This window comes from Barbus barbus, assembly GCF_936440315.1.
Source record: "Barbus barbus genome assembly, chromosome: 23".
NCBI classification, from domain to species: Eukaryota; Metazoa; Chordata; class Actinopteri; order Cypriniformes; family Cyprinidae; genus Barbus; species Barbus barbus.
The window spans coordinates 2,279,734-2,294,840 of NC_136751.1; the positions used below are offsets into that span (position 1 = coordinate 2,279,734).

Sequence of the window (15,107 nt, forward strand, 5' to 3'; positions counted from 1 at the left end):
ACAAGAATTGACATTGAAAATATAATTTATTTATATAATGTTTGGATTGTTGTTACTCATTTTATAATCAATCTAATGGATATTTCACACCTGTTATTCAGGTGTATTCGTTATTCGTTTCTCATGACCAAATATGGTAATGATTTGGGAATTGGGAATACCCCTAGTCGCTGGTCATTAATATTTGTTTTGAAACATTGAGAAGAGAAAGGAAGGCCAGCGTTATCTTATGAGCAGTGACGCATCCTGTATACAAATCCATATGATTGCGTAAATATATACATCTTGACATCATTGGACAGCGTGTTTTCATATAAATATATCCCTGTGAAAATGAGTGGACATACTGTATACAGTACGGTAGCCCCGTCATCACTAGGGAAGTATAGTTCCAAAATATACTTGGACATATTTAAAAAGAAAAAAAAAAAGTTATTTAAATTAACAACGTAAAACATAAATGCAATTTATTATAGTTTGGAAGGTTTTATGCACTTCCCATTGTGTCTACACCATGGTAAAATCATTATAATGCACAGCCTCAAGTTGCTTATTTTTCTTATGAATTTATTTTACAGAAGGCTTATTTGAGTTTCACAGGCAATATCTCTGGTATTGTACAGATCGATGAGACATTATGCTATTTTATACCGTAAGCCATCTGGCATTTGAACCATTGCATATTGTTCTTATTGGTTTTATTAAACTGTTTTATTTGTTGTTAACAACTTTCATGGAGCATGAAGACGGATGATGAGGGATATGCCCTGTGAGCATCAGTTAAACTCAGAGGTATTAATAAATTGATATCTCAAAGCAGTCAGCTGTGCTCAGGTGCATCTTCCTCAGAGGAACTTCTTGCACTTACAAAAAAGCATGAGTGATAAATTTAGATAAATGTAGGTACTTTTTTGTGTCCCATTTTCTGTAGATAATTAATTTCTGCTCATCTCTGAATAATGCATATGCACCGTGGGCAGAAGGAGCGCTGTCTGGTAACATATGGCTGGAACGATGTGTATTGTTTAAGAAAAACATGAGAACTACACCCTTCAGAGCCAAACAGAAAACGTCTCTCAGCATCTGCTACTGGAAAAATGAAAGAAATCACATTTTTCTTTAAAGGTTCAAAATTTACAACAAATTTAAATATATATTTTATACAGTATATTTATATAGTTTATATACAATTTCCTATAGTGCACATGGAACCCAAAATCTGATGTCGTGTTCAATTACTTTTTTTTTTTTGTCTATTCAATGAATTACTTGTTTATAAATGATCATCATCATTTTCACTAATATAACCACGCACTTTGCTTCTTGCATTTGACATTTGGCATTTTAGTCTATTACCCATGTACAAAACACAACAAACAAACCAACCAAAAAAACAACAGTATTCCCTTATAAGATTCTTTATTTATTTTATTTATGTAAATAGCCTGCATATAATATTATTCTGTGAAAATGATTTGTCATAGGTGAGTTTCCTCTAAAATGCATCTTTAAAATACTGCACCATTGTCTCTGCTGTGAATGGAGCTCTCCTCTCACCTTAACCCAGAATTTAACTGTACAATTTTTGTAGAAAGTGTTTGAGTTTTTGAAGTCTGCATGCCTTAGAAAATACCCTGTTTAGAAAGTGTGTGGAACTTGCCTTAGGGTTCATGCTTTGAAACTCAGTTCTTCAGACCGCTTGGAAATAAAACTGACAGTCTCACGCGCGTGGCCTCAAACTTGCACACAAATCAAATGTGATAAGAGACGAAATATGAGTCCAGGAGCGTGGACTGGGCAAGATTGAACTTCACAGAGACAATGCATGTGCGATATTTCCATTCGTTGCCGTTATTTTAGTGCACTGCAGGTTTTCAAACCGTACATCTGCCACTGCAGCGGTTGTGCTTTAGTCCGGTGCATTTTCCAGCTTCCATCTTGCATCAATTTCAAACACATGCACTTTGATATGAGGGGGGAATTGGTAATTGTAATGCATAATTATAATGCAGATAAAACATACAATAGAATAGCTTAACGAAACCAACGTCGCGGGCCTTCGCGGTGCTCAAACACGCAAGCGTTGTGTTCGGCTCCTAAGAGTCTTTGCATTGGGATTCTATTAAAGCTGATTTGCTATGGTTAGATTAAGGGGTTTGACCTCTGGGTCATACAGTATATGGCTACTATTTTGTCCTTGAGGTACAGGGCGTTGACTGATACCATGAAAATCTGCACATCAGAGTTTATAAAGCTAAAATATGTGTAGTACGCGTAGGTGTATAAATATATACGGATTCTCATCTGTTTGTGCGTCTAACCTCGATCTACACATCAGCTCGGCTCTCTAGAGGAATCGGGGGTCGTATTGCATGGCTATTGCAAGGATATTTCTCCATGCGAGGGGAAAGAAGCTTGCCAGTCTTCTACAGACTGAGTCCTTGAGTCAATTTGGAGCAGGGTTTCCCTCAAGGGTTCTCCTCCAAGCGGTTGGCAGAGCCGTTGTTGGTCTCCGCAGGCTTCTCGTCGTCTATCTCCTGATCATCCCGTGTGGTTTGGCTGGAGAAGGGATCTGTGTGCTGCCTGAGGTCGGGGCTGAGGAGCGGACTCTCTTTTAATCGAGCAGAAAGTTCTTTAGCGCTACAGGTTGGGGTGTTGGTCTCATATATGTCGTGGAAGTTGTTGTAGTCGACTTCGTAGAAGCCCTTTTCCAGAGAAAGCACCGGGGTGAAGCGGTAGCCCCACAGCACTTCCGAGTCCAGGTAGGAGCTGCGTGCTTGGCACGTCATGCCTGGATTCGTGGAGAACAATATGGGCACAGACACGCACACAGATGCAGGTACGCACAAAAACACATGAACACGTGCACACGGTTATATACACACACACACACACACACACACACGCACACACACAGAGAAATGAAGGAGGGGAGAGAGGGAGAGAAAGAAATAATTTATGAGGCTCTCAGTGTTTACAGTGCTGTACAGGTCAGATGATATTGGATTTACAAGCTTTTGCGGTGAGATATGGGCCGCATCAGTTTGTGTGCTGCATTTCACAATACTGAATTACTGTATGCCCTTATATATATATTAGTATATATCTAAACAAGGAAAGAGCTCAGAAAATCAGTAATGTGATAGAAACAATGTTTTTTTTTTTAATGGTGGTTACTACATTTCAGAATTTACTGAATAAGACTTAAGTATTATTATTAAGTATTAAAATATATATATATAGACTTGGATATATAAAATCTCAGTTCTTTGCTGCTTATTATTTGCATTTTCATAAATAAACAGTGTGTGTGTGTGTATATATATATATATATATATATATATATTATTTGGGCTTTTTCTCAGACAATATTGCTACATAATTATTAGTGACTAATTCAATGAATTAATTAGTTCATATTAATATGCAAATCATATAATTATTAAGATAAAAAAATATTCATTGAGAGTCCAAATTCCTACTCAATGTGTCACATAATGACATTATAAAAACAACTTATCCACTACCTGGTAAGAACATCACAACATGAATTACAATGAACTAAATATACAATGTTCATTTAAACAGTTTTTTTTTTTGAGATTTGTAACATTTAATAAATAAATAAATAAAAAAAATCCCACAAAAATGTTAATTATATTGAAATTTTCATCACTGATTTTATTTGCACACAATATTGTGCATTCAGTCAATATATTACACAGCTAATAGCTCTATCAAAACTGAAAGAATAATGAATAAACTTTTTTGGAGGGGAAAACACAGCTTTGCTGCCACAACATGCTTCCTCAGATTTGATGGTGAACTTTTGAACCCAGACATTTACCTGATGAAAGTCATAACTGAAGTAGAACTGTGTGCTTGATGCGTGAAAACAATGATCATTGGTTCTCACGTCAAGCATGCACTTTTGAACTTCCGTTTACCATATTTAATGTGCATAGATCAAATACAAATGTAATGTACTTTTTAAGTTGAAATAAAATTGTAAGGAATAAAAAATACTGTTTTTTTAATTTTTAGAAATGTAATGAAGTAAAAGTAAAAGTAGTCAAGTAGTAAATTGTACTTGAATAAAGTAAAAATCCCCCAAAATAATACTTAAGTAAAGTAATCAAGTAAAATTACTCAGGTATTTTACACCTCTGGGTGTGTGACATTCTGTAGCATGAGCTGGAAGCCAAAGGGATTACAGTGATCAAACGGCATATTTCATTTTCTATTTGGTGCCGTGTGTAACTATGTGTGTTTTCAGTTACAGCTATTTGAACACAGCGTGATACAGAATTGTTGCCCCATGACTTCATGTTGTCATGTAAACCTGAGTTAATGTGCTGTGTGCGACCCACCTCCATATCCGTCATGTCCATTTTTCATACACAGGATTCAATAAATAAATTAATAACCTCAAGATGATCATTATCTTTTCACGTGAGCAAATTATACACATCCTCTGAAACAGCTAGATGATGAAAGGAAATTCCCCAAATTTGTATGCATGTCTTGCGTCTATTTTGTTACAGCAATTTGTGTTTTGCTCTGAAAGGGATCATGGAAACTCAAAATCATGCAGTAATTTTAATGCAGACCTGTAATTATGGAAAAGTCCTCGTTATTAATCACTGCATTTATGTTTTAGCAAAACATGAAGAATAATACGAGACTAAAACCTCTTGCTTATAGCTATAATAGTAAGTGATGCCATATATTATAGATAAAACTGTAATTACAGATTATGGAGAATTACACCATTCCAGCATTTAAAGCCAACAACATCACAATCTACGTCAGTGCTTCTCAACGGGTGCGTCACGACCCAAAGTAAATGCTAATTACAAAAATTTCTGCAATTCATAATATAATTATGCGGTGTTAGCAAAATAAATAGTCTTAAAAGATGATTTTAAAAAGTTGGAGACTCTTAACAGATTATTTATTATTGATGTCAAAGGTAATACGTCCAGTCACACTCTATGCTATTGTGGTGCAAATTCATCTGTAACTTTATAGAAACTAAAGTAATAAAACAGATGATAATATGGACAGGTTGAGCAATATCACACAAGTAGCAGTGCGATATGGCTGTATAGATGTAGGCAATCACATCATCATCGTAATATTCATTGTATCACTCCACCTGCAGTATTTCTGCCCAAATCCACTATAATGTTATGTTTTTGTGTCACAGAATGTAGTTTTAAGAGTTTTTTAGGGGACAATTAATTGTTTAGACTTCAAATATATGGTTTGTTAATAAAGATAACGAATATTTGAAAAGTTTTCGGGGATGTGAGCTCCAGGGCTTCATGAACCCACCGAGAGAAGCCTCACCTCGGCCAGATGGAATTTTCAGCTAGCTTTGATGTTTCTATAGTGGGAGATACATGAGAGATAATTCATTTTGGGTGAATTTAACAGACAGTGTTTGGTCTCATTGATCAATTTTTTGTTCCAGAGGAAATATTTTTGGCTGAGAGCAAAATCTTATAACTTTATGTTTATGTAAATTGAATGCGCTTTCCTGTAGCTCAAATAGTAGAGCATGGTGCTAGCAACGCTAAGGTCATGGGTTCGATTCCCATGGAAAGCAAGAGCTGATAAAATGTAAAAACTGTAACTTGAATGCAATGTAAGTCACTTTGGATAAAAGCGTCTGCTAAATGCATTTATGTAAATGTAATAATGCTCTATATTAGAGCACAGCCTTTGTACTTTTGACTGAATTGCTTAGCAACTTTTATGATGGATATTGTTGTTTATAAAATATTATTCAATAAACAATATTTATATAATTGTACTATTTAATAATAGTATTTAGCATTGAGAAACGGTGTGTGTGTTCGTGATGGTGATTTTAGTTACATTGTTCGAAGAGACAGTTTTTATGAGAGAGTCAGCAGTAAAGACTTTTATATTGAAAGAGACAGAAACGCTGTTGGAAACAAGCACGTTAATTTTACTTTAATCAACAACTTGTAAGACGTAGCCAAGAAATGCACTGAGCAATGCTGTCATCGGAAATCACCCTTAACAGATGAAAGTATTATACGACAAAGATATCGCTTACCTCAGCAGACATTCAGACTAATGTTTTAGTGTGAAAATGAGATTGTGCTGAAGAATGAACGCTGTATCAGATGCAGGTAATATGACTCTCTCAGTCAATCTCTCTCTCATAATACTCTACTCCACATAATACAGTGAGCTTTTAATACAGTAATTGTATAAGCAGTGCTTAATTTGTAAATTTCGAGGTCCCGGAACAAAGCGGGGTGATGAATCCGGCATGTGATTAGAGGAGGGAGAGATAACGGAGAATTCAGCCGATCACATTAGTGGACAAGTTTAAGTGATTAACAGCGTGCATCAGTTGGTTTTATTAGGCTTCGCACATGAAAAACCTGAAAAAGCCATGAAATTTTGAAACAGCAATTTCCAGACCGGGGATGGGGGGAGGGGGGTAGGCTACTAAAAAATAATGGAATTTTATTTCACAAATGTCTGTAATAGAGTTATAATTATTCCTGTCTAGAATTTCGTAGTAGTGCCTGCGAAGGTGCGTGCAGTGGACTGAGCGCTATGGAGAATTTGGTTTTCAAACTAAAGTAAAAGACCGCTTCTTAAACCAGAGAAGGTTAACATGTTGATATTCTTGTAGAAAAAAAAAAAAACATGCATATCCTGTCAGCGACAGCCAGTTTAGTTTTACTTTTCATTTTGAAAAGCTTGCTATATTTGCTGTTTACCTAACATTATGGTTTAGAGGCTTTCCTTATTTTGTTATATTATTTATTTGATTCCTCAGTGTTTGCTAAACGTTCTGTAATTTAGGCTATTAATCGATAAATAATAAAGCATGTGATGTGTCCTATGCCTCCTCTTATTCCTTTTTGTTAATAAATGTTATGTAAGGTAGTTTGTCATTGTAACCTACTGTTTTATTGTTGTTGTGCCTTTTAATTAAGAATAACAATTAATCATTTTTTTATTTTAGTCTTAAAACGTGAAAGGTGTAAGCAAAACAGACAATTATCTTTTCTTGTAAAAGGTGACACCAAGATCGTGAATTTGAAAGTGAAAGTGCACAAAAAAAGGAATTCCTGATTACAAAATTTAAATCACAAATAATACAGATGAAAAAGAACGGGTTGAATGTTGAACACTTTCGTTACCATATAACTATAATATAAACTATGATAAAAGTTCATCAGCATGCATTGATTAATCAAATGTTGTAGCAAAAAAAATTAAAAATATGTGCCAAATTAGGCTATGTGCTTGTGCGACAAACTGAGAAAGTCGCAAAAGTGCAACCAGTGGGAAGAATGAGTCTAGAGCCCTGTATGGGTAAATAAATCCATACAAACTAGCAGATTCAGCTGGACCGCATCTTCTCTCTTTCAGTCTCTCAAAGCGGCTTCACATCAGCGGATCTCGTCTATGAGCTGCTGCACGCTGTCTCTGATCCAAGACTTGCGCTCGCATTTCAGGACAGATGTCAAAATTGTCACTTGCTTAATCGGGTCATTGTTGCATCATCACAAAAATGTGTAATTTGCACGTGTTTTTAAGCAAATCGGTACTGGCGCGCTCCAGAGGCTGTTTCAAGGCTGTCACATCCATAGCCGCCTTGCGAGTATCATATTGAGTTATTTTTCGTAGTTTGTGGTTGAGTTGCCAAATACACACAAAATTAAGCAAAAATGGCCGTCCTGGCCAGTATCCAGGTTTTTCTTAAGTAAATGTGAACAGCTGAGAAAGAAAACACGTGTATAGGCTATGGATCCGTGCATTATGTCTTGTGTGAGCAGAGCAGTTCACATGTCGCATCTTTTGCGTGCTCAGGTTCTTTATTTCAAATGTAGATGTGCCGCAAGCGCGGTCATTATAGAACATTTTTCATATTATGCACATTATAGGTCAGCACGAATGTCTTTCATTGGCGCGTGAGGAGGGGGATCCGACAAAATGAGGTGCCGGATCGGATTTCGGATGTCCCGGATCCGGATCCCTGTGTATAAGCTGTTAAACTGTCAAATTGACAATTATATTTTAATATATTATATTATATTATATTGTGCTATATTACATTATATTATATTAGATATTAATTTATCCACAAACGTTAGCTAAAATGCACATATAGTAAAAAAAAAAAAAGTTGACGAACATTTTTGCTTACTTTTGTACAAACAAACTTGGTAGAGTGTTGGTTCACCCCTTGATGTAAAAATGGATCCTGAAGCAAAACCAATTGAAAACCAGTGATCTACATTGTAGCATTGATTGAAACTGAACTGACTCCCTCTGCTTTTGCGTCATGTTTTAGAACAGGAACGGTGTGTGGGTTTGAGTGTAACACATTTAGCATTGAGTTATACTCTCTCTCTCTCTTTCTGTCTCTCTTTCTGTGTGTGTGTGTGTGTGTGAGAGTGAAAGAGAAAGACATGGAGAGGGTATGTTGATCTCAATAACCTAGCAATGGCCAGTTTCATGCACTGATGCTTTTCAAATCTATAAATAAGGGCACAACACCTCAAGGCCAGGGGTTCCTAAGTCTATTTGTGGAGAACAACGGTGATACTGAAATCTGCTGACACATATGAGTACTATCATTTCTCCTAGGATAAGACGCACCATTATGGGAACTGCTGTGTTCCCATGCAGGAAAACCTTGTACGATTCTCCTTGTCATTGTCATTCTCATAATTTAGCTTTAATATACTACATTTTGCATCATATGCGTGTTGAAATCTTTGTCTCACTGTGCATGGATTAGAACACTTAAAAAGAGCCGTTTTATAACAAATGAAATGCAATACGCCTAGGTAATTAAACAAATTCGTAAGAAATTTTCAATCCACTAATTATATGGTTACTGAACAAGCACTTATCTAATGCTTCTAGTGCGGCAAACTAGAAGTAGAAATGAAAATCACTGCCTTCAGAGGACGCCAGAATTCTCTACAGGTTTGTTTGAGCTTTAAAGGAAAATCCAGCACTAATAGTCAGTGTTAAAATTTAAACTGCTCAAGCACACATCAATAACCTTCAAACTGCTTCCACAGTTCATCTCTTAATCAACACACCACCTCATGAAGTTGGCCTTTAAAAATCTACATTAGTTATAGAACATTAATTCAAAGCAAGTTCTTATCTATGGGTTTGAGACTCATTAATAGCAAAATGAATTTGAAAGTTAATGGACGCTACTTAAAAACACAGATAAGCCTATCTTAATGCCACTGGACATATTTAGTAGATGCTGTTAGTTATGAGCACTCAATGGGCTGCTGTGTTTCAGGCATTCATCATGTTGACAGGGAGACAAGCATTTAATGACCAATTGATTTTAAATCCATATTGTTAGACATATGCTTCTAAACTTTCAGTGTTAACTGTACTGCATAATAGCTAGTTTGGAATAACCAATCTGCAAATCTTGAAGCAAATCTGTGCTTCATAATTCAGATTCACTTTGAGACTTGACTGACAATGTATTTTAAAAGTGTTTGATGTGTGGTAAAACGGTCCGAATAGTATTTGCATCTTTCTGAAGAGTTATTTTTACAATCAGCATTTCATTGCAATGCATTTGCCTTCTCAGCAATTTGACTCTCATGCTTCAAAAAAAGGCATTTTAGAAGGTAGCATAATCAAAGCGCCTTTGCTTCAGAAGCGTGCCTGTTCTGCTTTAGAATTCTGCCTATGTAGTTAGCTCACTAGCTTTTGGAACAGAGTGGATCAAATATGTTTGCATGTCATGTTCTGCGGTGGGATGAACCTTTCATTATGGAAAAGCTGTTGTTCGTGATTATATCACTCAAGATCAGGCATTTCAAAAATGAAACACTGCTTATGTTGCAACAATTAAATTATGCAAATTACATCTGATTAACCATCATCAGAGTCTCATCACGTTCATTCAAATTGCAAGCAGTACTCAAGAGAATTACTATAGAACTCCTGACCCTCAGTACTAGAAAAATAATAGACTAGACCAATGCGGCTATCCATCATACCTGTCACACGCCAGGGCTAAATTAAAACATTGCTATATTCTACAAATCAGACATCAGATTGTTTGTGACTTAATGCACTCACCAGGTCATTAGCGCTCTACTGCACATCAAAGCCATCATCCCTCATTAGCAAGTGGGAGTAGACTTCGATCTGAGAGAGGCCAGCGATCCTATTTGTAGGTTTATCCTGGCCTGTAGCACCCTAATCTATACCTGGTCATCTGTCAAAGGCATAATTTACAAGGCTTTAGGAGATCAAATGCATCATAGCCCATAGCTATTGACGTGCTTACGTATGCACATCTTCGCAGTGGAAAATGGAAAACATTTCAAAGTGATAGGAAGGTTGAGGAGATTGCTGATATGTCATATGGCATCTAGGGCACAGAGCAAGGTTAGTGTAAGATTAAATTCTCTCCATTAGGTCCTTGGATATTTCAGTCAATAACAGCTGCATGTTTGTGTTACAAAAACTTCTAAATGTGCATTGTTTTTTTTTTTGCATTGTATGTGAAGGAAAATTTCATCACACAATGCTTATCACCTTTTCTTTGTTGAGTCCTCATTGGTATTCACTGCAAAACAAGCACAGAACAGGATGCCTTCACAGGGAAGCATGTACAATGAATTGGATTTAGATTAGCAATGCAAGTTCTCTGTGGACAAACGCCCAATAAATAATTTGAATTGCAAACATTCACCTGAGATATCTGATAAACCATGGGAAATGTTTCAGCCTGGGAATGAATCTGCAATTAGTGTAGACACATTAGACAGTGGAGGCCTCTTTATTCCCTCAACAGCCCTGAGAATAAGGAGATCTACTCAAATCAATATCGCACACAATGTTCTGCAAGGTCAACCAAACAGTAGACGAGAATAATATATCTATTTAATCCATTCACTTTCATACGTATATTCAGATCGCATGTTAGCTGCTGAAGCACAGGTATCACACTAGTATCGGTTAACTTTGTACAGACCGTGCTTAAATGTATTTTTGCAGTTGATTATGTTAAGCAGACTATGACAAATTTTTTACGTAATGGACTAAAAATTAGATGCAGATTGTACAAACTGTTACAGTAAATCAACATCAGCAGCATTATTAATAATCAATTTGAATGCCACAACACCCTGGGCTCTCTGTTGTGTTATGGATTGTGTATTAGTCCAAATGTCTTGAGGTATAATACCAAAACTGTGCTCTCAAAGACATTTTAAAAGCAGTTTTCTCATTGAACTGCCTGACCTTTATTGAGTTTCACTGACCTGAGAACTGGAACAACGCTAATTAAAATGAAGAGTGGAAAAAGAAACTTTTTTGCTCCAATAAGCTTTCCAAAGGATCCCCTCCAGCAGAGTGGAACATACCCGGAGTACTTTCATCACCTTTCACCTCTTTCCACAACTCCAGCCTGGACAGGTTTGCAAGGACATGGCTAGCCAGTCAACAAGAGGCTCTCAAACCCACCTTAACTCATGTGTTGGAAATATAGCATTAGCATCAATATTGAAACATTTATCTTCTTGTCAGTTCTTGAATGTTATTTTGTGTAGTCAGCATGCTTAGGGAAGGGATGACTCAGCACTGTCAGCAAATGAATAATGTGTTGCAGTTTTGTATATTTAAACGACTGACCTCTAAGTCTCTCGCTTACTGCAAAAAATCATGGAAAATTCATTGAGGTCAACCGCTCTACAGAGCTTGGCAGTTAATGCACAACTTGCTCCTTGAAGCCATTGCGAAAAACTGATAGTTTCTAGGGTTAATGCAAAGCTTCAAACTGTCATTTGTTACTTATGGAGACTATGACACTTTTTAGGTCAACAGTTGAATTGCTTGAATTCAAGGAGAACATACCTGTAGCTTCGACCATGCCCTCCAAGATGACGACAATCTCAAACTCTTCCTTCTCCATCTGTGCCCGGGACATCTCCCAGAAAGGACTCTTCTCATTGATCTCGTGGGAGATAATGAGAGGCGATACTAGGAAGAGGCGATCGTCTCCTGTGTCAAAGCCAATGTTGATGTCCGTCTGGTTGAGCGGAATGAACTCTCCCTCCTTCGTCTGCTGTGAACGAATGAGTTTGGCACGGATTGATGCTTCCACAATGTGTGAATTACGCAGGTCACCCACTCTGAACATCAGGCACATCTTGCTGTCCCTCACCGAGATCACGGCCTTGTGGGAGAACATCAGTGTCTCTGCTCGGTTCTTGGGCTGTGAGATCTTTACGAACATGCAGCCCACCATCATGGCGTTGACAATGGACCCCAAGATGGCCTGCACCAGTAGAAGTATAATCCCTTCTGGGCACTTCTCCGTGATGACACGATAGCCGTAGCCAATGGTGGTCTCGGTTTCGATGGAAAAGAGAAAAGCAGAGACAAAGCTGTTGAGGTTTTCAACACAAGGGGTCCAGCCCTCTTCATCTGAGTGTAGAAGATCTCCTCGTATTAGCGCAATAAGCCACCACAAAAACCCAAAGAAGAGCCAGTTGACCACGTAGACCAAGGTAAAAATGAAGAAACTGAGGCGCCAACGTAAGTCGACCAGTGTTGTGAAGAGGTCGCTGAGATAGCGATAGGTCTCTTGAACATTTCCGTGATGAACATTGCACTTGCCATCTTTCTGTACGTAGCGCTGGCGGGGTTTCTTAATAGGATCGGAGATGAGGTGGGTGCGATCTGTGGGGATTTGTGCTTCCCTCAGGTGCTTGGGGAGTTTCTTCACCTGCTGTAAGGAGGTAGAGAGATAAGTAACAAATTCAGTTACAAGATCAATGTGACACAGAAGCTCTGTCTTCTTGGATAAGGACTCGATTCAAAATAAGGATGATGATAAAACGGACTACAGTATCAGCAAGTCTGAACCTGTAGACCTATATTAAGCATCAGTGTTAGGGAGACTGCTAGAGAGGCATAATACATGCAGGATGTGATGCTTCCTACAGGTCCTCTGGTGTTGCAATCTAGTCCCATTAGACTCATTCAACATATTTTGCAAGCCAGATCAATAGCTTCCATCTGCCTCTTCTATCTCTTCACTAAGCTACTGTAAGCCAGACAATGTCATTGTGGATGGCACAGTTGCCAACATCAAGCATAGGTATCTTCACACTGTTCCTTTCTAACAATGGAAGTGCACTAATATCTTTGCAACTGTCATGACATTATCACAGTACATCTCAGCACATACAGAACATGCAGATTACTGCAGCATAAGAGTGCTGGTGGCTTTTTCTTTTTTCTATTGCTGTTTTTTCTCTCCCATGACTCTCTATCTTGGCCCTAGTCCATTTCTGATTCCTTGTTCTACACCAGCTCCAAGGGACACTTCCCCCATTACCTTCCTCTTCCCCATGGGACACTGGCAAGCCCAGATAAGAATCTTTGCCCCCTCCCAAGTCCATAACACTGTGCCCTCCACATGAGACAAGGACACATTGGCACATTGTCTTTCCATTTGTGGAAGATTGTGCTTGGTTGTTAATTGAAACGTGGTATCATGTTAAAGTAGTGGCAGTCAATTATAAGCAAGCCTTAAAGTGCTTAGGAGAAACTGGAGCATACAGAGACCTCCTGCTGCGTACACACCTGCGGTCCCCTATTTTCTGTCAGATAAGGCCAAATATTGGGCAAATAATAAAACCAATACTTTTTGTAAACATTGCAAACAAATACCCTCGTCTAGGGCCAATTTCCCGTGTTTGGTGTGCCTCCAAATTTGTACTTCAAGTTAGCTATTATATTCAGTATTCCTCATCATTCAAGTCATAAATATAACAAATGTCAAAAATATGCAGTTAGAATATATTAACTATGTCTAAATAAATGATTTCAATGTATACATTTAAATAAATTATACATAACATATTCACTTTTATAAATATATAAGTATAGTATTTAGTTATTGCACAGCTCCCTGAAGTACTTGACTGAGCATTGTGTAATCAGCTATTTTATATAATCAGCCCAATATATTGATCACTATACAATGTCCTGGCTGTCAATGAGAATGTGAATGGAGCACAGAAATGTTTGATTAAAAAATGGCATTTAAAGTTAGAATTATTGTCTGAATTTCAGTTAATTAAGCACTTAACATAATCAGTCATTGGCTTAGGGTTAGCCTTCCTTTAACCTCCCGCATTATGATTTATTTGAAGGCCACTGTATTTAACTTCTGTTTTGATGGACTAATGATTAAAAACATTAAATAAATACAATAAAATACATTTCTCATTTTTATTGTATAATCTAAATTCTCAAGTATAGGTGGTCGTTATCTACGGCCATGGTTGCAGTAGATATTCATTTAACATTACTGAAGCTGAAAGTGATAGTGGGGACTACTGACCTCTCTTGGAGTCACTCCTATCTCCATGTCGTGGTCCATGTGGACGCGAGAATCACCTGCCATCCTCAGCTTCGACTGCAAACCTGAAATAGAGATAAATAACACAAAAGAATAACAATCTAATTGTTCTTACTGTATAGCAAAAAAAAAAAAAAACACGCTATGATTTTAAACATGTTTTACTTTTAATGAGCGGGGAAAACTACTGAGTGCACCTTTAATGAATGCTTATTCAATGAACCTTGGGATTTACCGCTCTAAGCCTTGATACATTACCCTTATCCCATTCAGATGGATAAACGTCATTACATGGATTTATTGTGCCCTATAGGAATATTGAATGGTTTGTTTTAGGATTACCACTGTTTATAGATTCACACGAACAAACAAGGCACATTCAAAATCAGGATTAATCTGATCAGCTAATGTCTCACCCTCTCTCAATTAGGTGAGTAAACATATTTATCATGTCAAACGCCACGGGAAAAGCTGTTCAACCATGCCTGTCTGATTTTCTAATGAGCAAACAGAAAAACTAAACCTGACTGCTCAGGTTCTCACATTAAATAGAGTGTCATTTTAAATACGACATGACATGACTTCGAGATGGAACAAGTCATACACACACGGACACCTTTGGGGGAACATCTTCGATGGTTACTTGAAGGATTAAATCAAAACTCACAAGGGAGATGTACTT

The 15,107-nt window shown here is 37.3% G+C and overlaps 1 protein-coding gene across 1 annotated transcript; it reads right to left on the reverse strand.

Moving 5' to 3' along the window:
- Window positions 1-1,434: 1,434 nt before the first annotated feature.
- LOC306842894 (G protein-activated inward rectifier potassium channel 4-like) lies at window positions 1,435-14,488 on the reverse strand. Its single transcript, XM_079374064.1, has 3 exons — window positions 14,408-14,488; window positions 11,908-12,784; window positions 1,435-2,791 (listed from the first exon to the last, which is right to left on the reverse strand). Exons 1-3 carry the CDS (start codon window positions 14,468-14,470, stop codon window positions 2,469-2,471), a joined length of 1,263 nt encoding a protein of 420 aa, XP_079230190.1. The 5' UTR covers window positions 14,471-14,488; the 3' UTR covers window positions 1,435-2,468.
- Window positions 14,489-15,107: the final 619 nt, after the last annotated feature.

Coding starts and splice junctions, on each gene's coding strand:
- LOC306842894 (XM_079374064.1), bottom strand. CDS start 14,470: ATGGCAGGTGATTCTCGCGTCCACATGGACCACGACATGGAGATAGGA. Junction 12,785..14,407: donor TAGGAGTGACTCCAAGAGAG/GTCAGTAGTCCC, acceptor ACCTCCTTACAG/CAGGTGAAGAAACTCCCCAA. Junction 2,792..11,907: donor GGGCATGGTCGAAGCTACAG/GTATGTTCTCCT, acceptor CCACGAATCCAG/GCATGACGTGCCAAGCACGC.